This window comes from Aythya ferina (genome assembly GCF_964211825.1).
Source record: "Aythya ferina genome assembly, chromosome: 18".
Lineage (NCBI taxonomy): Eukaryota > Metazoa > Chordata > Aves > Anseriformes > Anatidae > Aythya > Aythya ferina.
This window is the reverse complement of record NC_140317.1, coordinates 10,495,934-10,519,228: the sequence shown is the minus strand read 5'-3', so window position 1 is coordinate 10,519,228 and position 23,295 is coordinate 10,495,934. Positions and strand designations below refer to the sequence as shown.

Below are 23,295 nucleotides of genomic sequence, written 5' to 3'. Positions count from 1 at the left end.
AAAGCCCCCAAAGCTGACGCACTCACTGCACAGAGCTGCCTCCCTCCCTCCATGACTCACGCCATTCCCCACATGCTGCTAGTAATAAAATACATTAAATAAACCATACCTGGAAAGGCAGAGTCTGCAGGCTTTATGTTTCCTCTCCCTTTTTCTGGCTGTTTTTGTGCCGCCTTGGCTGGTGGAGAGTCGGAGCCCTCCAGAACTCCTCTCAGTATCACAACCGAGGGCTCTCAGGAGTGAACCTGGAAGCGCGCTCCCTTGACAGCCACCAGAAGAAACCCTGGGGTGAACAGATCCCCTCGATATTTAAATACCACACCACATTCAATCTCTAGTTCATGAAATGTTTTCACTGAGACTGCCCCTATCCTTTCCTGCGGTATCCTCACACCTCTAAGATGCTTTTTCCGCCTGTTTTGGGCAGCTCGGAACCAAACAAGCATTTTCACGAATTTCTTCAAACACACACCTCACTTTAAATGCAGGAAGAAAGCAAGGCTGAGCAGAGCACTGCCAACGGTGCTCTTCAAAAGGTTACAGGCTCCTAAAATCTATCAATAATAGACTTGTTTCTTTATTTTACCAATGTACGTGCTTGCAGAGGGCACGTCCCACCTCTGCAGGCCGCTGAGTTGGTGCAATCTGATCAGTGGCAGCACTTGGAAGTGTTTTCTGGACAATATTCTTCCAGGAAGGACACTGATCTTGCAGCCCAACCTACACGTGGGATTTCTTGGTGCAGAAGAAGGGGCCAAAGTGGTCAGCTAACAGTGTGTAAAGGGAGAACTGAGCAGAAACTGTATTTCTACCAAATTCACTTGTTCATATGCAAGGAAATGCCAGTAACAAACATCAGAATGTGCAAGCATTCTATTTCAACACAGCATTTACATACATAGATGCACTTGGTGTGTACTTCCTCGTTGTCAGAACAGCAGATAATTCACACGCTTCAGAAACATTAATTGCTCACAGTGTGTGAGACCAGGAAGGGAGAGCAAAGGGAGATTTGTGCACCAGGGAGCAAAAATTAATCCCGAAAATTGGGCGCAGTGGGAACTCTCACCTGTCAGCTTCATTTGGGGCCCTGGGCACAGCGAGTCAATTTTCCAGCAAAGGAAATATCCTACCTGGGTGACGTGAAGCAAATGAAAGCCTAACCAAATCCTGATAACAGTAATTACAAATAACACCCCGGCCCAGGAAATTAAACCTTTCACATGAAGTGCCAATTAAATCCGCGAACCGGATTCAGAAAAAAATAGAAGCTACGTAAACAACCTGGATTAAAGCTCAAGGCGCCTTCGCTCAACCTTCCTGCAAACTCCTGGGTGCAACTTTTGATCCTCTCCTTGTTACCCTCTCTCTACGGACACATCCTGGTACCCACAGAGGCTCTTTCAGGCCAGCACGTGTCATGCTCAGAGACCATTTCTCCCCACCTACAGCGCCCTAAATTTAGCTGCTCATTCACAGCCGCTCCTTTCACCTGCAAACACTCCCTTACTTCCGCACGGGGACTCTCACTCCGGCAATTCTGTTACTGGCCTGGCAATAAAGGAAGAATTAAACAGCCCAAGAATCTGCTGCAGCTGCGTGCCGTACAGCACACCCCGGGCCCCGTTTGTAAAAGAAGCTGCAGACAAACGTTCCTGGATACACGCGGCACCAGCAGAGACCAAACACTGCAGCATCGTGTTAGCAACCAGCGGCAGCCAAGGGATGATACAAGCATTAGCTTTTCAGTGAAGAATTTTTAAGGCACTGGTAGATTCTTGTCACACGGCGCGTTTTAAAATAGTTCGTAGTAAATGATGGAAAATAACCCTTTAAATACAGGAGCTTTTCCGTATGTGCTGGACGCTCTTCCCGTGTGCTTTAGTCCTGCTAATAACCACCTGCAGCTCTCCTCAAACACTTCGAGAGGCTTTGGTGAGTGTCTCGAATCCCATACTGGGTCCTGTCACTGTTTTGCTATTGCCTTCAGCCCTGACAGTGCTGACATAACACGTTACATGGGCAAGAAGGAATAAGAAAGTTGAAAGATTTTTCTCTTAACAAGATTAAAGCTACTTTCAAACTCATTCTTTCTTATCACCACGTTCCACTTCTCGTGTGTAAAGCCAGCAGGGGTTAATGCTAGCTAGAAGGTTGTCACCCCCCCCCAGCAGAACCCTCCTGCTTTGCTCCCAAACACCCTGACTCCTCTGTAACACCTGCTTCTTGTTAGCAAAACAAATAAACAGTTTGTTACTAACCACATGTATAACTCTCTGCCACTGACATTTCTTTGCATGTCTCAGACCACAGTTTCCTTTGGAAACCCTGAACTTACGTGCTCCCTTAGTTCTTACATTTGCAAGGCTGCAGAACGATGAGAAAAACAAGAAAACACGCACAGGCAGAAGCTACAGTATCTACAGCAACAGCTGAAACACAAACTGAGGGAGGGCTTGTGAAATTCACCCCGCCAGGAAGTTAAAAACGAGGCTGACCGGCACACGCCATGGGTGTTGTAACCAAATCTCAAGGGCTAGGTGGCAGCTCCCAGGCAGGGCTCCTGCTCCCATCACCCTGTACAGAGAGAGAGAGAGAGAGAGGAGCTGCCACGCAGCTCGAAGAAAAAAAGGCAAGCCACCAATCTGCCCAGGCTGTTTGGGTAATACCAGTCTGCTCCTGGACACCTTTATCCCCAGGAGGCCTTGGGAAGGGCTGTTTAGCTTTGAAGACACGCTGCAGGCAGGCAGGAAGCACTGCTCCTGCCCCAGCACAGCAGATCTGCGGTGACAGCGACGGGAAGCAGCTGAGGCTGTGCACGTGCAGCAGCTCCAGGCACCAGCTCGAAACTCTCCCTGCCCCCAGAGCTCCGTGGTTTGCCCTGCTAGGAGGTAGAGGCAGCAACGCCGTGCAGGTGGATGAGCAGAGGGAGCTCTGCGGCAGGGGCTGCCAGCAGCACAGCCCCGGTGCTGCTGGAGGGGAAGGAAAGTTTGGGTGCTGGTTTCTGTGCCTGCCCCGTCCCCAGATGTGACAGCTTGCTGTAGTGATGAGGCCGAGGGCAGTGTGTGGAAATGAGGTGGGCAAAAGGTGCCTGCCTGGAGCCCTGCACCACGCACTGCAGCCACAGAACCCCAAAATACACCAAATTTCCCTCTTCAGGTCTGAAAAACTGACCGTGTTAGGTAAACTGTTCCTACCTCCACCTCCTCACCTTCCTCCACTCCTTTCCACCGACAGCACCTACCACGAAACGGGCTCCAGCTCACCTTGCGGGACCTCAGCAGCAGCAAAGCTGAGCCCAGGAGTAAAGGAGCCGTGAAAAAAAGCACAGCAGCAGTGGAAAAGCTGCCTGCTTCCCTCCAGCCGGCCCCTGCTACTCCCAAAGTCAGAAATCCCCTGAGAAGCTGGCAAAGGCGAAGCCCCCGGCTGCCCCCGGTACCTGCTGCTGGCTTCGGGGGGAGCAGGGATGGGATCAGGGCTAGGACCGGGCTGCACGGGCCGTGGGCGCCCCCTGCTGCCGCCCCCGCTGGATGGAGAAGCTCGGAGCAGCCCCAGGGGTTCGGATAAAAGAGGCTGCAGCCACCTCCAGCAGCCTAAAAAGCCAGCGTGGGCTGCAGGTGAGGTGCACTGGGGAGCTTGGTCCTGCTAAAGTGTGGGAGCAGAGGCACTGCTGGGCTTGGCTGCTACCAAACGGGAAAGGTGAGCCTGGAGCCTGGCTGCAGTTGGCATGCTGAACTCTAACCTCGCTGTCATCATCGCTTTTCAGCTTTCCATGCTGTTTTTAAAGCTGCATTTCTCACTGAAGTCACTATAGGATTGCTACTGCCTGTACCCACACAGCCACGTACCCTGTATGAATTCACTGTATGAATCTGACTTTTTAAGCACGATGTCCTTAGCAAAGTCGAGCTTTGTCAATCCCTCAATAGCTTTAATGAACACAGCCTTTGTTTTATGAGGGAAGGGCCAAAGAGCGTATTTATGACCGGCATGGTTTAGGTATCAGAGAATCCTGCTGTGACCAGGAGGCAAACTCATGCTCTGAACATGGCATGAGATCTCAGAGGGCCTGGCTCTTTCCCCTACTGCCCTTTCATACTCTCTGCCTTTAAGTTTACAGCAAAGTTACATTAGACTTAAATCCAGTCGGTCACATGTAATGAAGATTTTTAGTATATAAAAACATACACACTTTTTTTTTTTTCCCCTTGCAACCAAAAAGTTCAGTTGCAGGCTACATGGCAGCCTGCATTTGTTAGGAATTCCCCTCCTGGATTGTATTTGCATGGGAAATATGGCAAAAGAAAGGGTGCCTGAGCAGCACAGTGAATCAATACCACTTGTGGGATTGCTTTTTCCAATGATTAGAACTTAATGAGTTGGAAATATATCCATCTTCTAAAAATCACAGAGCCATAAAACAAACTGCGAGGCGCTGAGTATCGCTGCTCACCTTCTACTACACATACACAGCAAGCATGAGTTGGCATTTTTTCTATTAGAATATAACAGAATAAAATTGTTCAGCTGGAAGGGAGCTACAAGGATCACCAGGTCCAGCTTAAGCTGTTTGTTCACATTTTGAAAGCCATTCGAGTATTCAAACATACAAAGTTATGCTGTAAGACACGATACCTTTTGTCAAGGAAGCTTGTCCAAAGACGGAATTCCAAGACTCAATCTGGATAAAGCTCTGTCATTGCTATTCCCGCAACACACAAAGCAGCTGTCTTTTCTCCTTCGGGTATTTCAACAGATCCCCTGGGGGAAAAAGAAAAAAATCAATGAAAAGGCTTTTGTCAGGAAAAAAATAAATAACTTTTGTCCGGATAGAAGCAGAAATATATAGAAAAGCTCTGAACATGCAGGATTATTTTTACATATGTAAATACATGCTGTTGAGCAGGAAAGTCTGAGTATTCAGATACAGTAATATTCCAAAGAGAGACTTTTTAAGTGCAAGTCCTCTTTGCAGATTTGGGCCTTCGCAAAATTTACCCCTTTTTAAAATTATTTTTTATTTTATTTGGTTCACAGATTGTTGAAATATTATTTTATAAAAACAGAAAGAAAGGACAGTAAGAAATTTAGATATTTGAATCAATTGCTGATTGCTAGAGGAAAAAAGTCTTCCTAATCCTACAGATGCTAAGTGGGCTCAGCAAAATTCCTAATAGACCACATCACAAAAAAATCACCATTATGAGTGATCAAACAGCAAATTTTATTACTGTGCTCTCCCAGATTTCTTCTTAACCTAACCAAGTTTGACAAGAACACAAATCCTACATTATTATGCTCAACAACAGGCAAAACATCTATCTATCCACTGCATTAATTTAGGGGGTTTATTTCTCATACTCAGTGGCTGACAGAGCATGGACTTCACAGATGTAAAGGAGTAATTCAACCAGCTCACGAAGCATGAGCCTGCTGCTCTTAGATCATCCTGCTGTCTGCAATGGGACTACTTAAATGAATAAAAGTTACAGAATCAAATAACTGCAGGAGCTGGGATTTGGGCTTGCAAGACACCAGCCTCTAAACTGTGTTCACACCTATTTTCTTCAGTACAAGGCCCTAAGAAAAGTCTTTTATCAGACATCTCCCCTCTGATTAGTGACTAACAAAGAATCCCAAGTTCCCTCTGTTCATCAGTTTGTCACCATTATGTACCTGCAGGAGTCTGTAGGCTACTTGTAGCGTGTTCATCTACTCCAAAAGCACACGCTGTACGTGAAACTGGAATGGGTTCCAGGATTTTCAGTCAGATCTCTGGAGAAGGCTTCACAGCACTCCTTCAATGTCACATCATCTTCTGTGCTAACTTCTGACTCCTCGAACAAACCTGTAGGAGGGATCCAAAAAAGACAGAAGGTTATTAATTTTCTTGCTGCAGGATAAGCCAACCAACTTGCTTAACAGCTTTTTCCCAGAGCTGTAATACTTATTTCAATTTTTAATGAATTTCAATCCATTTTGTGGCAGAAAAACACACACAGAGCTGTTGTGTAGCATTTGTAACATGCCCCGACTACACATGCGCTCTTTTACAACTCCTGACAACCCCAGGACCTTGTTGCCACCTTAACCCGTAGCTAAAGGATAAAATAACTACGTGCAGTGGTCCAAACTCACGATATTTACCAACAGTTCCTGCAACGCAGGTTATCTCCTGTTGTGACAGAGCAGGGCTTTGCTTATTGAAGCCCCGGCTGAAGGAAGAGTCAAACAGGCGCACCAGGCCTTGGCTGATTTTGGATATTTTCAGCCCCTATTTACAACAGGAAGGCGTCTGAGAGGAGGAGCGTACTTTCTGAACACGGTTAATTAAAAAGCGGTGAAAACGAGACAGGAAACAATGCGAACGCGCCGCGATTCCGGGGCCGGCAGCAGGGCGGCCAGGTCAACCCGGCAGGCCGCGGTGCTGCCGGAGCCGCCCCCGGGCCCTCGGTGCCGCCGAGTCCCGGTGGGACGGGGCCCTCGCCTGGGCCGGGTCCCGGCTCCTCGCAGCGAGGCCTCGGGGCTCGGGGCAGGCCGGAGATCGAGGGCTGAGGCCCGGAGCCTTCCCCCGGCCGCCCTCCGCCCCTTTCTCCTCACGGGGGCGCCGGGCCCGCGGCGGGCGGAGCCCCGGCCGGGGCTGGGACCGGGCCCCCAGTGCCTCAGAAAAGCCCCTGGTCTCGGTCCCCAGCCAGCCTGGAGCCGCTTTGGTTCCTCAAATCGATGTCCCCAGGACTGGGGGTGCCCCCTGAGCCGGGCTGGTGGCCCCCAAATCCCCCCCCGAGCAGCCCATTCACACAGCACAGCACCACATGGGGCATGGTCACGCCTGAGCGGAGCGGATAAAATCGATAAATTTGGTGGCACAAGCAAAGCAAACGGTGGCAAGGAGGGTACAACAAAGAGGGCCACACCACGCACTTTGCAACTTTACACACCAGAGCTGCGTGGAAACAGCAGCGAGCAAAAGGGAGCTTCATGGGGACCTTCAGAGCATCGCCCTGTCACGGGTGTAGGACTCGTGTAGGACTTGTAGCAATGGGGAAATGAAATGCCACAGCCAAAGAGGCACCCCACAGGGTGTCCCGAGGGAATTGGACCCCACAGGGGCCTGCCTACAACAGGCAGGAGAAGCTTTGCACAGGAACGTTGTGGTGTGAGGTACCCAGGGCTTACTGGGTTTGTAGGCGCACCCTCTCTATTCCCCTGCCAGAAGCAGCTCTTCCCCAACACGCCTAATAGTCCTTGGGTGTTTTTATTAAAACAACAAACAAACAAAGGTCTGATATTTAACACTTGTGATGTTTTCCGTGTTCAGAAGCTTTAGCAAACATCACAGAGGCCTGTTGGAAGACACTATGTGCAGATGAAGGAAGAATTTATCCCACGATACCAAAATATGTCCTTTAATTTTTCCTAATCTTTTTATTGTTCTCTCAAGCATTTCAAAAAGATATAAACCAAGACAGTGAAAAGAGAGAGATCCCAGGATGCCCAAGAACTGCTTGCCAGTGCCCTGACAGGGATTGAATTTCACACCTCCCCTCGCCTGACTCCTGCGAGCCGTCCCGAAGCAGGATGTTATCTGCTGCGCCCAGAGCCGCTGAGTTAGCACGGCCGCTATATTTAGTGCTCAGACGGTCCTGGAATCCAGTTCCGCGCTCGGATCATGGTGCTTCTCTGAGACGATTTTGTCTGCAGTAAACAGCGGCGGTTCAGATGCCGCCAACATCTCAACCTCCATCGTCCTCGTTGCTTTCAGGCCCAGCGAGGCATGAGCTGGTGCTTCCCTGCAGCTGATAGCGAATTGCTTCCAAACATCACCAGTGCTCTGGGCAGAACTGAGAATAGTAAATAATCTCACTGGTTATGTCAAACAACCTAGCTGCATGTTACTTATCTGCTGGTTCTCGTCCTAACATTTTCAGCTCTGGCCTATTTTTCCTAAGTATTGCCTTAAGAGCTCTTCTCAGGCTGAGTTTACCCATGCTGAACAAGACGTGGAGATGGAGCAACACTGACGCCTGCACAAACAGAAGTCCTGTCTGACAGGAAGATGGAGAAAAAAAATTAGCCCATGAGACAAAAATATGTGATCCAAAGAGCTCCAGCTAAGGAAACGAGGAATTATGGTGTTTTGTTTTTTTTTCCTTGCTTTTAAGGATCTGTAAAACGCGGGCTTATTTCCTACACAACTGCCAAGGTCTGGAGCCATTTATTTGCAGTGGCTTGTGACTGTTGAAAAGTGAACATGGAGACGGAAGCAGTGAAATGCTGCCATGAAGCTACTGGAGGATCCTGTACGGAAAATAATTCTTAGCAAGAAGACAGACACAGAATAGAATAGATCCTTTCCTCCAAGGATGCGGAGTGCTCTGCCAAAATTTACATGCTCACATCACACTGCCTACATTTGTTGGGGAAGCACAGCACCCAGGAGGTGATTTCATTTCACCCGAGGTGTCTGAAAGTGCAGTGACGAAGCCTGAGCTGGTCGCTGCCTTGGGGAGAAAGCGGCCCCGCCAGGGAGTGACTGGAGAGCTACCTGGGACACAGCTTCAGGCTGAGAACTGCTCTCTGGAGCTGCTTCTCTTCCTCTAATGATGGAAACTGGCCCTCGGACAGGCTGGTCCTCCAAACTGCCTAAATTGGGGCAGTAGCTCTGGGCAGCAAAGCGGTGATTTCCACCACCAAAGCCATAAGCAGAGGTGCGAGGCTGTATTTTCCTCCTGTGCTCTCCTGACTTTGGCATAATCGCAGGCATTTGTCTTGCTGAAAGCAAATGAGACAGGGTATGGAGACAATGAAAATACAGCCTGGCTCCAGCTAAAGGGTTGGCTGTCATCCAGATGCTTTCATATTTGATCCCTGCTTCTGTTAAGAGGGAAATATAAAACATTTTACCTTGCTAGCCTCTTAGAGAGGAGCTACTTTTGGCGATTAATTTGCATATCAAATGTATAAATACTCTCCCCGTATTTATCCTACTGTTGCAGGCAAACGGAGTTTCCTTTCTGAAGGAAGAAATCAGTGTCAATCAGTGCTCTGACATGACAAAGAAACATTCAGGGTGACTTACTGCTGACGTTCGTACAGAGAAAAAATGTTCCCTTGCCTCAAAGACATCCACAAATAAAAGATAGTGGAGATAATTATGCACTGATTTATTACAAGCATAACGAACGGCAACATTTCGCTTGGAACAAAAAGAGGATTTAGGATTTGCTAAATTCTGGAGAAAATATTTCTCCCTTAGTATTGCAGAGGTGAGGGAAGAACAGTCTGCTTGGGTCTGCTGCATGAATAAGAGGAAGTTTTCTCCTTAATTCTAGGCAATTTTTAGCAAATGCCAGACATGAGCTAAGAAGGCTGTCGCCGCTGAAGGCTCGCTCAACTTGCTCCCATGCAAATCCTGATCTTACCTCTTTGAAAATGCTGGTTTCTTTGAAGGTTCTGTTTGCTTGTTTTCTTTTTCTTCGGGGAAAAAGAGAGGTTTCACCAGGAACGGCCATCAATTCGTAGCTGCTTCCGTGATTAGGTTTGGATTAATGTAAGAGACTCAAGATCGTACAGAAATGTGCAAAACATTATGCCTAGGCAACCACACAGAGATCTGTATCATTTACAGATACTGCCTTTTCTTTCTATAAAAGCTTAAAACAACAACTCCCAACCAAAGGCTGCGGGTACAGAGTTGAACCTCCCGTCAGGGGCGCTGATCACACATACTAATTGTGGAAGTGCTCACTGACTTCACAGCCTGATGTGGTGAGTTGCTAGAGATAAATTGTTTGGGGCTGGTGTCATGCCACAAACATCACTTGTGTGGTATAGGTCGTGTATGGAACACAGCACACGAGTCAGGGGGGGGGACTTTTCAAGGTAAAACGCACACCCTTTTCTCCACTACTGCTTCCCCTTTGAATCTGATAAAGGGGTGGCTTTCTTTTACATAAAGTTAACTGTCTTCCAGGCTGCAGGCAGCGTAAGACAGCAAACGCAGGGCAGAGCCTGTAACATGGCTCAGAGACATCAGAGGTTTAGTCCAGTGCTGGATTGGAGAAATGGAAATCGAGCAGGAGTTTGGCTGTAAGCAAAACTTCAGCAGGAAGGGGCCCACGAAGACAGTGAGCATCTTCTGTGCTGGCCAGACACAAGATCCACTCTGCTCAACGCTGGAATCCAAAGGGGGGGGATTCACTTCTGATGGGTCCACAGACTCTTAGGCTTCCTCCTGAGTCCTAAACGAAACAAAATCAGTTGGTGCTGATCAGCATCATATTACTGGGCCCTGTTGCATCACATTGTAAACCCTCCAGCCAGAGAAATTAGGTTTATGCACGTCCTGTGCCTGCTGACAAACACATTCCTACCTTACCCTCTGGTGCCCTGCAGCCCTCGCTGCCCGCAGGGCAGCAAACACACAACTTGCTGGGGACAGCCTGGGGCTTAGAGGCAGTACCCTCTGAATTTTAATCTTCCAAGCCCCAAACTGGAGGTTGTGCTGAAGCAGAGCCCGGAACGGCTGACAGCGAGCTCCCGTTCCTAGGCCGAGGGCTCAGCTGTTGATCAAACCGCTCCACTTCCTCCGCCGCGCGGTTGCTTGGCCCCGAGCGCCTCCGGCTCCATGCATGGGCGGCGACTGCTCCTCCCGGCCGAGCGCGCAGCTTGTTTCTGCTGGATGTTTTGATTCCTTATCTCCGAGTCATCGCAACTTGTTTACTGAACTCAAGTGTAAGGATTCGGGCTCCAACGCAGCAGTTTTCACAGGCCGGAGCACGAGGCTCGCTCTGCGGCCTTGTGAGAGCTTTTCTTTTGGCTTTAGCAAGCAGGAATCAGAGAGCCCAGGCAGCTGCTAGTCACAGGAGTTGCAATCCAGCAAGAACAAATGTTTTGCCCCTCATTTTTCAGTGTGCATAAAAGCACACGGGAAGAAAGAACAAAATAATGCAATATTATCTAAAATTAGGCACAAAAGAACCCCACACTCCTGCAGGACCTTGCGGGACTTTGGCTATCTGGACTCTTACTAGTTTCACCTGGTAATTCACATTTCACATATGGTGCAAACATCTTGTGTGGAAAACACCTGAGCAGTGCCTTAGGTAGGACATCCAGAAACAACTTGATGCAATTACATTTTTTTTTTCAAGGAAAAAATCCTGCACCAAAGACATCTTGTCTGATTTCCACCCCTACCCCCTGACAAGCTGTCCCCTGGCAGCTGCTCCTCCAGCACTCAGCCCTTCAGCTGCCCCAGAGCTGAGCATAACCCACCAGGTCCCCTCCAGGAGCAGGACCCAAGGTCAGCTCTGAACCGTGGCCATGCCCAGCCCGGGCAGCAGGGAGCTTTCGCAGCAGAACTTCTCTTGATTTTTGTTCCCTTATGGCAGTTATTGTGTAATCACCGAGTTGCTTTAACAGGAAGGAAGAGGCTCAAAAACCCAACCTACTTTCACTAGCGTGTGCAATTAGGTGTTTTGTTAAATCAAGAGCTTGATGAAAGTGAAGAAATTTCCACTTGCTCAGAAATCCAGTAAGTCCTTCCCTGCCCCTCCTCTGGCTCTCCTTGCACTGTCAGCTGCAGGTCCCTCAGTGCTGTGAGGTTACCAGAATTCACAAGTTCCTGCTGAAAAGAACAACATTACTAACCAGGCTCTGCTAAAGGAGCTTATTTTCAATCACTGAGAGCATGCATATTTCAGAAAAGTCATTTTACGTGACCAGCACTCAATGAATCCTCAGAAGGCCCTCCCAGGCAATAAGGAAAAGGCATTCCTAATGACAGCTTTATTCACCCAGCCCTTAACTAGAAGCCTACATGAACCTTGAACAATTACTCTTGTAACACTGGATTTATTTTCTAAATATCTGGTAAGTTCTGGATGTTTTATTCCTCAGGTAGCTGACTGCATCTCAGGAAACACGGTATGTAAGAAAACAAGCTTTCAAGCAAACCTGGATTGATTTTCAAAGCCAGAGCACCACCGATGCCGTTCATTTGCTAAAATGATTTTGGTGCAGGAAAGTGATCGAGTGATAGGGCTGGAGTTCTTCAGAAACAACTGCTCTAGGAACCGGCGAGACCCAGAATCAAAACTGCACTGCAAAGCAGGGTAAAGTTTCCGGTCATATTTCAGGGTTTTCTCACTCACAGTTTCAGAGAGCTGAGGTGTCTCCTTGCCATAAATGAATTCTGCTCTTCACAGTGCAGAAGGTAGGGAGGAGAACGCAGGTTCCTGTTAATCCACAGAAGATTTACATAGACCCAAGAACTTTTACAGCTTATGTATTACCATTATCGAGACAAATATTCGTATGAAGAACTACCCATATACAGCAGCATGACTTGCTCTGAGTGTTTCCAGAGATTTCATGTTCACAGCACGCCACGCAAATCTCAGGCCTATGAAGGCTGACAAGGAGAAATCACTGTTTTGCTGCAGAACAGCCAGCGAACCGTTTCTGGAGGAGGCTGAGGCTGGCTTATTCAGAAAACAGCTAAAAATAATTAAAGAAGAGCCTAACTCTGCAATACCGAGATACATGATTTATACAGAGGCTTGCCACCCACACCGACACACACAAGCATCATCAATATTTTAAATATTGAGTACCAAACTGGTTGCCAAACGCAACTTCAGCAAATTCACTTTTACTGTAGGAAAAGCAATCAGGAATCAGCACAAGCTCTCTTAGCAAAGAGCTTGCTGGGGACCAGAGACCTCCACGGGTACTTCCTTTGTTTGAAACACAAGACGTGGCTGAAACATAACAGAGAAGTCAGCTGAAAGCTTCCACACACTGAGGACAAATCCAAAAAATGATTTCATCATACCAATATGAGGCTGTATATGTTTATTCATTGTCAGTAATTTTTGTACACAAGGCAAATATTAATAGCTGAAAGGCAACACTTTTGGAGAGTATGTACAGAGCGATGTACAAGCAAATGGAAGAGGTTTTAAACTAATTGATTTAACCGTTTTATAAAAAGGAAGCGATGCTTTTTCTTCTAAGCCATCCCTTAGAAATAACTTATTGCCAATCTTAAACTAAAGCAAAGAGAAAAAAAATTTACAATAAAAAGTAGTCCCTGGAAAGTTTATAAAAAGTTAAACATATAAAAGTGTAAGCCACAAACATTTATACAAAGCTAATACAAATCTTGGTTTTGTTAAAGATCTATGAGGTTGTTACAAAATATATTTTTACATAAAGGCTTCACGTAAGGTAAGCTCTCACTGCTACTGGAAGCGCAGGAAAGCGGTTTTAAATAGTCTGCAATTCATTTTCAAGTACAATGCAAAGAAATTGCAAAATGGCACTGTATTGCAATGCTGTGTAATTAAAAAACAACTATGTTAATTAATGGTACCATCAAACAGACAAGACCTGTAAAGTTCACTTGTGGACAATTCGGTATGGCATGAAGCTTCCGATCTGGAACAGGAAACGTTACTGGCGGAAAATGAACAATTTGCAATCAACCTTGAAGAGAAACAGCTAGAGGAGTCTCCTGATGGCAACGGCCACATCAAACGCGTACAGTTCTCAGTCTTTAAGCAGTGAGTTGCTTCTAAACACGACGAGCAGAAGCAGTTTGATAAGCTCTCCGGAACTGATCATAAATACTATTATTAGCCAAGTGTCACAAAGCTTGAAACACTCACCTCATCTGAACAATTTGCGAGGATAATTCTGATGGGCAGAATTTAAAGCCACTTACTAGACAAACGAGTCCAATATACAGCCATTGAGATCAATGAACCCACCTTTTATCTTTTTTTTTATTTTTTTTTAAATCAGTGGGTATTCCGAAAGAAAGCTTTAAGTCTTACACAAGCTGATGGCTTATGCTCCCACATACAAGACATAAAAAAGTACAAATTTTTAAAGCCCTGATGAACAGCCACAGTTTTAAGGTATCAGACAATGCAGCTGAACGCACCGCAGCCGGGAACAGTCCCAAAAACACCGATTTCACCTTCACCTACAGGAGGACTGGACAAGACAGTGGTATAAAGTTTTGTGAACCTTGCTTCCCCACCTTCACTGGAAACATCTCCTGCCTCCGTACCGCAGACTGGCTGCCGCTAACGAGCGTGACTCTTACCAGCCACGTGTGACTTGTTCGCTTGCCTCAAGCTTCAGAAAAATAAAATCAGTCTGCTCAACGACATCAGCCCTTCAGCTCTTGTACCAAAATTAAATCCCGCTATGAAGGAGTTATATTTAGAATGAAATCAAAAAGACAGACAACAGTACGTGATGTGCTTCTTTTCAGGTAGCTAATGAATAGTGAGTTTGGAGACGGAGAAGCCCGATGTTGATTCACGTTGTTTACCCAGCACGTTAACCTAGGAACCATGTAAACAGTTACAGCAAGGCTGCTTGCCTCACTCCCTGGAAAGAAGTGGGAGTGGGAAAGGCAAGTGATTTGATTCAGTAAGTTCATTAAAATTAATTCATTGCTGCCTGAGATTCACATAGTGCTTTTATCTCCCAGGGCCGACTTTGGCAGAAGTGACCCAGCATTGTTGGGCCCACCTCGCTACCTCGCAGGCCCCGGTGTTCACAGGGAAAATGATCTGAAAGGATTAAAAACAGGGAGGGGTTAGGTTTATTTTTTGGTGTTGGTTCAGGGAGAAGCCTGCTGAGTATTTTTCCTACTTTAACTAATACCAGAAGCGTCCAGTGCCTTGGTGATACTGATTACATCCTTAGACTGACATCAGTTCTGAGGATCTTTAAGTAAATTAACAGGTCCCTAGACAAAAATTCATCAACACTTCACATAAAACTGATTTTAGACTGATTCCTGGTAGTATTCATCATCATCCAATACCCAGTCTTTAATCATCAAGTCTGACGTCCTGCAAAACACGTACTACAGACCCTCTCCAAATTAATTATTTTAATTAGAGCAGACTTAAGTCTCTTTTCAAAAGAAACTTGTTCAAACAACTGTCAGCAGTGGAAAGAAAAAAGTCTCTTACTCCTCCTGTTGATTTGTTCCAATGGTTAATTGCCCTCACTCCAAGGGTGTGGGTTTGTTCAACTTCTGCTTGCAAACAATGGACTTTGTTACACACTCGGAGGCTACTGGACAGAGGTTTGTTGCCTGCTCACACAGCACTTAGAGCTCAGCCAGATCAACCTGTAATCCTTCCCCAGGGAGGAAAAGGGAGAACTTTTGGACCCTCGTTACGTGCACGTTGCCCAATCCTTCAAAAAGGGCTACGGAGGGTATTTAAAGGCCTTTAGTTCACCCCTCTTGAATTGCTGACATATGAACTGAAGACAAAACCCAAAGTAATCATATTCATGCCTGCTACGGAGGCAAAAGCTTCATTAAATATCCCCATCTAAAGATTGTATTAATCCTCTTGACATCAGTGCTGCACTGACTTCCTTGAGAGGATTATGCACTGACTTCTCCAAAGCTCCTTTCAGAACCCTTTCCTCCCAAAATAGTGCCTCACCGCAGACACTGCAGACTAATCTATGACTACTCCTTGGATGATATAAAAAATAGAGGTCTTTCAAAGCACTTAACTAAATTAAAACACACCATTCCCCTTCCACGGGCAGGAGAATGAGGTCCAGAGATGTTAACACAACTTACAGTCACAGTGAGGAAAGGCTAAGTTCAGGCGATGGGCAGTTTTCCTATGTCCTAACGTGCTCACAGCTGCAGGGACACTGCTCCAAGCAGTGAGGATATCACGTCACTCCTCTCGCCACCCACGTGCCGTGTTAATAAAAACTCCTTGAAGGAAACATTGGCCAGCATCACAATCCACAGGAATTTGCCAGTGGCAAGCTGAACAGACTAAAGCTACAGCCTGGGGGAGACTTGGTAGCGGCACTACTTAAAAACACGTTGGCACCTTGGCGAGCTCACTCAGATGCATGCTGCATGAGGGTTTCTGGGCAAGAAGCATTTTCTTATTTTGTAATCATATGGCAACGGTACCCCCACCCCCCAAAAAAAATTTGAAATGGAACTTTTGGTAAAGTATTATTAGTCACAGCCAGCACTCGGGAGCATGCTGTGCAACGGATTTGGCTCAAGTACACTTCGGACTGGTAGACCCCATTTGGGAAGTCTCCCAAAGAACCTCATCAGCTGAAGCACGTTCTGCTGCGATATGTTGGTTTTTCCCTTTAAAAAAAAAACATTCATCTTCACGGTGTCAGCTACACAAGGCCTCTGCTGGGAACACAAACGCTCATAAGGCCACTGAAACTGCTGTAGGAGGACAGAACACAAGGAGGCACTTAGGTCTGCGAGTACTTCCATCCATCACCAGATGCTTACCGACTGAGAGGAGGCACACTACGATAACCCAGCGATATATTGAAGCGCTTCAAGAACGGTAAGGTACCTGCGCGTAACATCTGGCTTGTGAAGATCAGAAATACAAGTTTAGCTTGCTCCCCCTTCCCACATCCGAATTTCAGAAGGACCATCTCATAGTGCTCTGTGCTTCGCCATGGCTCTGAGACGTGGAGTACTTACGCTGCGAAGGAGTGGAGCAGTGTGCTGTGCCTTTCGCTGATCCCTCGTCTCGGGACTGCTGCCTGCACGGGTACTTCCTGCCAGATGTCTGTAGTTCCCAACCTAAGTATTTTTAAAGCGTATCCTAGTCAAACCCCATGCAAAGATTTATACTTGAATAGGAAGTACGTTACACCCAGGAATTCTAGCTTCAAATACACGATTCCAGCAAGGGATGTGTGGGTTTTCTAGCCAACAACAGACCTGAGAAATCGTAAGTCAGCTACAGTATCACAGTCTTTGTTATGAAGTCAAATGTGAAAAGTTTTCTCCCCCCAAAAATTACTGCCAAAGCTTAACAATTGCAACGATTTCACTCAAGTTTGGGCTTGGAATTCTGAAGGTGGAATGAATTTTCTAGGATAATGTACATGTTCTTCTCAAAAGGTCAAATTTAATCACTTTACAGGTAACTTAGACATAGGTCTGCTATGAAATTACAACTTGAGTCAACTTGAAGCTACACTGGTAGAGATTAAGCCTGAATTACTGCAGAAATTGGCAATAATGTGTTCAGCAGCAGCTTTTAGCCACATATCAAGAAGTCTGACAGGATCTGAATTTCTCTATTCCTGCTGTAAACTCCTAGTTAAAAAAAAACACACAATAGTTACTCAAATAAAAATGTCTCTTTGCACATCACTGTAGCATAAGCTGCTTGAGGTTGTCGTGAAGGATGGTATCCTTGACATCACGGAAAACTAGCCGGATGTTTTCTGTGTTAATAGCAGTGGTGAAGTGGTGGTAGAGGGGCTTCTGCTGCTGGTCCCGGCGTTTGGTACGAAAACAATCCACCAGGAATTTTTGGACATCTGTTAAGCAGTGGGGATCCCCTTCAAATTCTGGAAAATAGTCTTTGATGCTCACTTTTTGTACTTTTTCCTCAAGCAAGTCCGTCTTATTTAAGAAGAGAATGATGGAGACGTTGCTGAAAACCCGGTTATTGACTATTGTTTCAAAAATGTTCAGGGACTCCGTGAGGCGATTCGTTTGCCGATCCTCCATAAGCACTTGGTCAAACTCACTTGAGGACACGAGGAAGAGTATCGATGTGACACTGTCGAAGCATTCAAACCACCGTTTCCGTTCTGACCTTTGGCCACCTACATCAACCATTTTGAAAGGAACATTTTTTATTTCAAAGTCGTACTCATGAATCCCTTTTGTGGGTCTTCGTGCCAGCAGGATGTCTTGCTGTGAGGGAAGGTAATCCTAAAAAAATAAAGGAGTTTGGTGATTAGAACACAAGGCACAGGCATGATGATCCCAGCTGACCTGCAATCAAGAGCAAGCTTGCAGGGGAACAGCGTGAGCTTTTGAACAAATGTACACACGTATGTATATTTCTATTCCAACCCAAGCATTTTGTAAAGATCTAGAGTCTAAAGCAGGAAACCCACCCCATGTTAAATCCAAACATTTGCTACCCGCAGAGAACTGAAGCTTTCCATTCGCCACATGACAAGCATCCCTGAACAACCCTGAAAGGTGTCCCAGCAGCTCCTCGCGCCATTTCCCCTCATTCTGGATTCTTTCTGCTTCATTCATCTTCCCCACAAAACTGGGGGACAAGCTTGGCACCAACACCAGAATGCAGCAAATGGGGTCTCACACAGGTTTCTCAAACCAATACCCGTGGTATTATCCTATTTTAACTGTGGGCACTCAATTTGCCCCATGTTCTCCTGCATACTGCACAGCTGCCTCAAAAAAAGAGCTGTTTAAGCAGGGGCTGTTCGAGTTCCTGCAGTTTTTACACAATCATTGTCAGCAGATGCTTACGAAAAGCCAAATTCTTATTAGTCAGCTTTTGATGGCATGAAAAAAATCAAGACTCATACTGGGGATTTCTTCACTCTAAGAATTACATTCTTCCATATGGCCCAAGCCTTGTGCTATTTAACAAGTGCACCTATAACAGCTGGTTGGTGCCGAAGCCTACAGCTTTCTTGTTCCCTTCTTACTGAAACTCTTCCTTACATTTTTCCAACATTTCTCATAGCTTCAGAGGGAATGGTTTGGGTTTCAGAGCTGGATCTTTACTCTCTTCTTAGTGAATGATCTGTGGCCTTCCTTTGGCACTGCCAGCTACCAAGCCTGAAGCTTTTATGATGTGTAAGACAATAGCCCACAAAGGCTGATTCAACTACTAACCTGGGAGCTGGGGGCAGGAGGCAAACTACACGGTAATTCGAATACCGGTATTCCAAATTTATGGAAGCTGGAAAAATGTGACCCGCAGCCTTAAGAAAGCAACTTAAAAATCATAAGGGAAGTGTAATGCTCCAAAAATTCAAGGATCAAGTTCCTTTACTATGTAAGCTCGAAAGTGAAACTAGCTGGGCTGTTTTGTTTGAACTCCTGAGTCTTTATTTGGAGCTGCCCAGGACTAAGCCCCGTATTTTTATCACGGCTTGCAATCACAGAGCAGTTCTCCGAAGCTCAGGCTCCCCACCCTGCACTTTTTGCTGTCCAACTAATACACATCTCGAGCCTGCACCACCCAAATCCATAGGGCAGTTCAACTGTGAAGCAGCACCAACTTCTCCTCAAAATGAGCACCAGACATACTTCCATCCTCTTCTGACACAAAAAAGAAGCAAATATAAAGGGTAGTGAGATTTTTGATATTTGTTAGGTTTACTTTGGGTCTTTTCAACCAAAAACTGTTAGGGAGGGAGACCAACAAGAGCAATCCTGTGGGCTACCAGAGGAATATCTTGTGCAACGTGCTCTAGTGACCCTGCTTGGCAGGGGGCTGGACTGGTTGATCTCCAGAGGTCCCTTCCAACCTCAACCCTCCTGTGACTCTGAAGAGAGCAATGACTATCAAATGGCACCAGAAGGATATTTTGAGTAAAGTTGACTGTAAACACTTTGGGAAGAGAAATGTTGCAGGTTCAACGCTTATTTCCATCTTACAAACATGTATTTTTTATTCAGGAAGTCGGTCACAAGGTCTCAGAACAAAACCAGAAAGCCTTAGGGAAGTTCAGGAGTGACTGCTATCCTTAAAGTAAATAAATGAATAAAATCAAATAGGAAGAGCCATATACATAGTCTTCACTACTGGAACGAGGACAAAGCAGACTCTTCTGGGAGCCAGCCCTGACCATTTATTCAGTAAAGCTTTCAAGAAAAGCAGCTTATCCCAGAATTCCTGACAAATTCCCTCTTGAGTATCATTATTCATTTAAAATTCCTTCTACACTTGCAACCACAACTAAAACATTTTCAAGTGCTTTCAACTTCTACATGCACAGAAGAAAACCTACCATGTTTTATCCTTGATAATTGGCTACTCTGATGTAACAGGCTGCAAATGAGTGCACTGGAAGTCAAGTGCTTGGTGTAGAGACATCATTTGGCTACTGGAAGCTAAAAACAACAGCTCCAAAAGAGATCTCCCAGCCCTTTAATGCTCTTTTTGAATGATGATCCTGTTCTTTACTCCCTCGTGCAGAGATCCTTTGGATACTAGCAGCTTGCTCCTACAGCAGTTCAGATACAGTCCTTTGCTCACTGCTGATCCCATGCTCTGTGTCCGAAGCCTGCAGCATTAGGTAAGTCCTGGGCCAGCACCTAGGATTATTTTCCATGTCCTTTCAGTGTCTCTCCAATGTTAATTTGTACTTGTCCTGCAAGCATCTCAATCCTCTCTACTTTTCTATACTTTTCCCACTTATGTTGACTGTTTTGTCACCTTTTTTCCTCCTTTCTGTGCAGCTCAGCTTGTCCACAAGCATCAGCTCTTCCCAGGGATTCAGACTGACACTGACCCCTAAAAGTGACTTCAGCTTCTTTTCTACCCTTCACTTTCTTCCCAAATTGTTGTCCTCCTCAAATTCACTATGGTCTGCTTTCTTCAAAAGGAGAACTTTTGGTTATCGGGTAGCTATTTCAGCTATCACATCACTGTTTGCCCAGTTAAAATTGGCATTTACGGTATGAGTAAGATCCAGCCACACCATGGAAACCGATGTCTTGTTATGAGATACTTTGAGTAAGTGTAGCCTGCCCTGGCAGCGGAACTCACAAGGAGTTGCAAGGAATCCAGCCGACCCCAGCCACTCTTACTCTGCTGAGCTGATTAGATCTGAACAGTGAGTTCTTTTCCCTATGTGCTCTTATCAGCAGCTCCCTTTTTGGCATGAGGCACGGGAGCTCCTTTTTGGCAAGAGGCGCATGAATTGGAGGTCTGTCTGTTTATAAGCAATTTAGTTGCAGGACAGCCTAGTTGTATCCGCTTATCAGATAAGAATAGTAAAATACTTACATTAATACAGTTTGAAGAAACAATCATTAGACAAATCTTGCATATAGATAAGAACAAACCAGAAGAACCTATCAAATCTTTCACTCTCAGTAACAAAACGTAGCTAGCGCTTTTTCCACAAAGACCTAACATTTTTGAATCAGATCTTGAAGAATCCTTTGTGTCTCAGCAGCATTTGGTCTAACTTTAAATTGGGAATGCTGTAATTCAGAGCTCAGCACTCCCACAACAGTATCAGAGCTACAATTTGTGTGCACACATACCTACATAGATTTTTTGTCCTTCAAACTACTGACCTCTAGTTTTATGCTTTAATCAAAGGACAGATCAAAGTTTCTAGTACAGGATTCTTCTCTGAATGAGAAGCTGCAAAGATCCACACCCAAGTGTGCACAAATATGCAGGGAAAAAAATCTTTGAAATTAGAGTGGCGTTGGATTCAGAGGCTATGAGAAACCCACCAGTAATGGTAATTTAAGTAGTTTGTTAAAGTGAATGCAGTTTTTGTATTCTCTTGTAACTCAAGACCAATAAAAATTCAAAGAGTGCTGGAGTTCAAGCAAGATACCTGGGAAGAGCATGGACTCAATAAGATGATCACCAGTGCTCTATTTAGAAAAAATACTGCTTGTCTGCTTTGAACTGGCTGGCTCAAAATTTATTTATCTGCTGAAGAGAAAAAGAATCCTGTTACATCATGCTTAATTTTACTTATTTGAAGTGGTTTGGATCCCTTCATCATTTGTTACCCATCAGCTGGAAATGACCATGGAGAAACCACCTCCCCATGGAGTTCAAGCTGCCATCCCCTTTTAAAGGCAATTTTTCACATGCTGTTTCTGCAATACAAGACTAATGACTATTGGCACACAGCTTCATCATTGAAGCAGTAACCAGCACTTTATCTAAAAGTATTCTACAGAAGTTTCGTCTTTTTCCCCAGAGAAAAAACATTTTATTCCATAGGAAATCTGTTGACTCTAACTACAGAAAGGTACCCCGATTTGTATGCTGATTTAGCTTCGTGTTTACAAGTGGGTATTCAAAAATAAAACAACAACCATTTTTGGATACCAATGCATGCTGCAATGCCACTTTAACAATCCTCTGTCTGGACAAACATTTGTAACTTGCTTTTTGTTCAATTTCCATAGAAATTCTATTGCCAAAGACACTTGGCCCTCACAACGCCCTGTGTTTCTGACGCATCAGTGATGATCTGCTGAGATAATGGGACAGGCAAAGTCAGCTAAAGTTACTGGAGTAGACACAAAATTACATTTCATCTACTTAAAATCCAGAGATTAAAGACCAATTAAAACTCACAAATGGAAAAAAAACAAACACAAACTTACTTGTTCTCCAAGTTTATCCAAATTGTCCAAAAAGTATTTTACAGATTCCCCCTAGAAAACAAAGCGAAAGGTTAGTTAGTAAGCAGAACACTTGATTCTAGTGGTTTATATTCTGAAGTCCTGTTAATTCACCTGAATCTAAACTGCTGGAAGCTTTAAATACTTTTTTTTTTTTTTTCTTAAGCAGCAATCCTAAGTGCACAATTGAAGTTATTTGAGGCCAGTTAATATTTAAGCTTTATAAAGCATAGGCTGCCACATTGATGGTAGTTAAGTTCTTTCCAAGTTTAGAATCGCTAGGTAAATCCTACTGTGTTATTCATAGGGACTACCAAAGAAGCAACCACGCCTTCATTATGAAAAGACTCATTCAATTCTTCCAGCCCTTTGAAGAGTCTGCACATACAGGCACTCAGAGGCGAGGATTAATCATGGGAGATAAGTTAATTTATAACTGCATTGCCTTAAGGTCCCATTCATACAGGTACTCCCCCTGCACACAACAGACGATGGGCAGAAGAGAAACCACAGCAGTTGAAGCATTTTGGTGAACTTTCATGTCAAAAACCAAGTAGGACAAGAACCCCTTCCTTGGGATTAGCAATCAGAGCTCCCTCCACGCAGCAATACTGCGCGTTAACAAACCTACCACACGGCCTACCTTCCAAATCAAGCCATCATTGACCTTGCAAGTAGTAAGGTCAGTTCTTAATGCCTCCAGAAACGCACAACTAAAGCTTGTGTTTATAACCCTGACTGCAGTCAGCCCTCCAGGCCTCTGTTAAGGTGCTGACATTAAGGAAGAACCCTTACAGGGATGCTGCTGGACCTGAGTTCAATTACAACAGGCAAAACACACCGATTAAGATCATCGCAAAGCAGAGTACCACCTTCTTAGGATTCTCAGCTTCATGACAGAAGCAGAAACGTGATTCCTTTTGGAAACTCTTGCTAACCAAGCTGTAACGTCACTTACTTGTTACTAATACTCAAAGGGAACCATCTGTGCTCGCACTCTGTGGATGCAGAGCAGGAATTCTGACCATGTTCCATCAATGACAAACCCACCACGTATCCAGCACCAGGGCAGCTACCCCCAA

General features: G+C 45.4%; 3 protein-coding genes across 9 annotated transcripts in view; 1 reads left to right on the top strand and 2 right to left on the bottom strand.

The window, feature by feature from the left end:
• The window catches only part of ARSG (arylsulfatase G), a 44,236-nt gene extending 33,278 nt beyond the window's left edge, over positions 1-10,958 (bottom strand). Inside the window, exons 1-5 of one of the 7 annotated variants that reach the window (XM_084491819.1) lie at positions 10,374-10,958; positions 9,423-10,241; positions 7,550-8,045; positions 5,677-5,848; positions 4,636-4,761 (exon numbers count right to left, since the gene is read on the bottom strand). The gene's annotated coding sequence lies outside the window, so the exon portion shown is untranslated. Of the gene's footprint in view, positions 1-109; positions 284-4,635; positions 4,762-5,676; positions 5,849-6,147; positions 6,566-7,549; positions 8,299-9,422; positions 10,242-10,373 lie in introns of those variants that run through there. The other 6 variants (XM_084491822.1, XM_084491821.1, XM_084491823.1 and 3 more) reach the window with 6 other exon arrangements.
• Positions 1-23,295, top strand: part of RGS9 (regulator of G protein signaling 9) — a 169,847-nt gene that overhangs the window by 89,212 nt on the left and 57,340 nt on the right. The gene's annotated exons all lie outside the window — the stretch shown is intronic.
• Positions 12,844-23,295, bottom strand: part of GNA13 (G protein subunit alpha 13) — a 29,178-nt gene continuing 18,726 nt past the window's right edge. Inside the window, exons 3-4 of the mRNA XM_084491829.1 lie at positions 22,196-22,246; positions 12,844-17,776 (exon numbers count right to left, since the gene is read on the bottom strand). Of these exons, the coding sequence (XP_084347955.1) occupies positions 17,204-17,776; positions 22,196-22,246 (624 nt within the window). The 3' untranslated portion in view covers positions 12,844-17,203. The remainder of the gene's footprint in view (positions 17,777-22,195; positions 22,247-23,295) is intronic.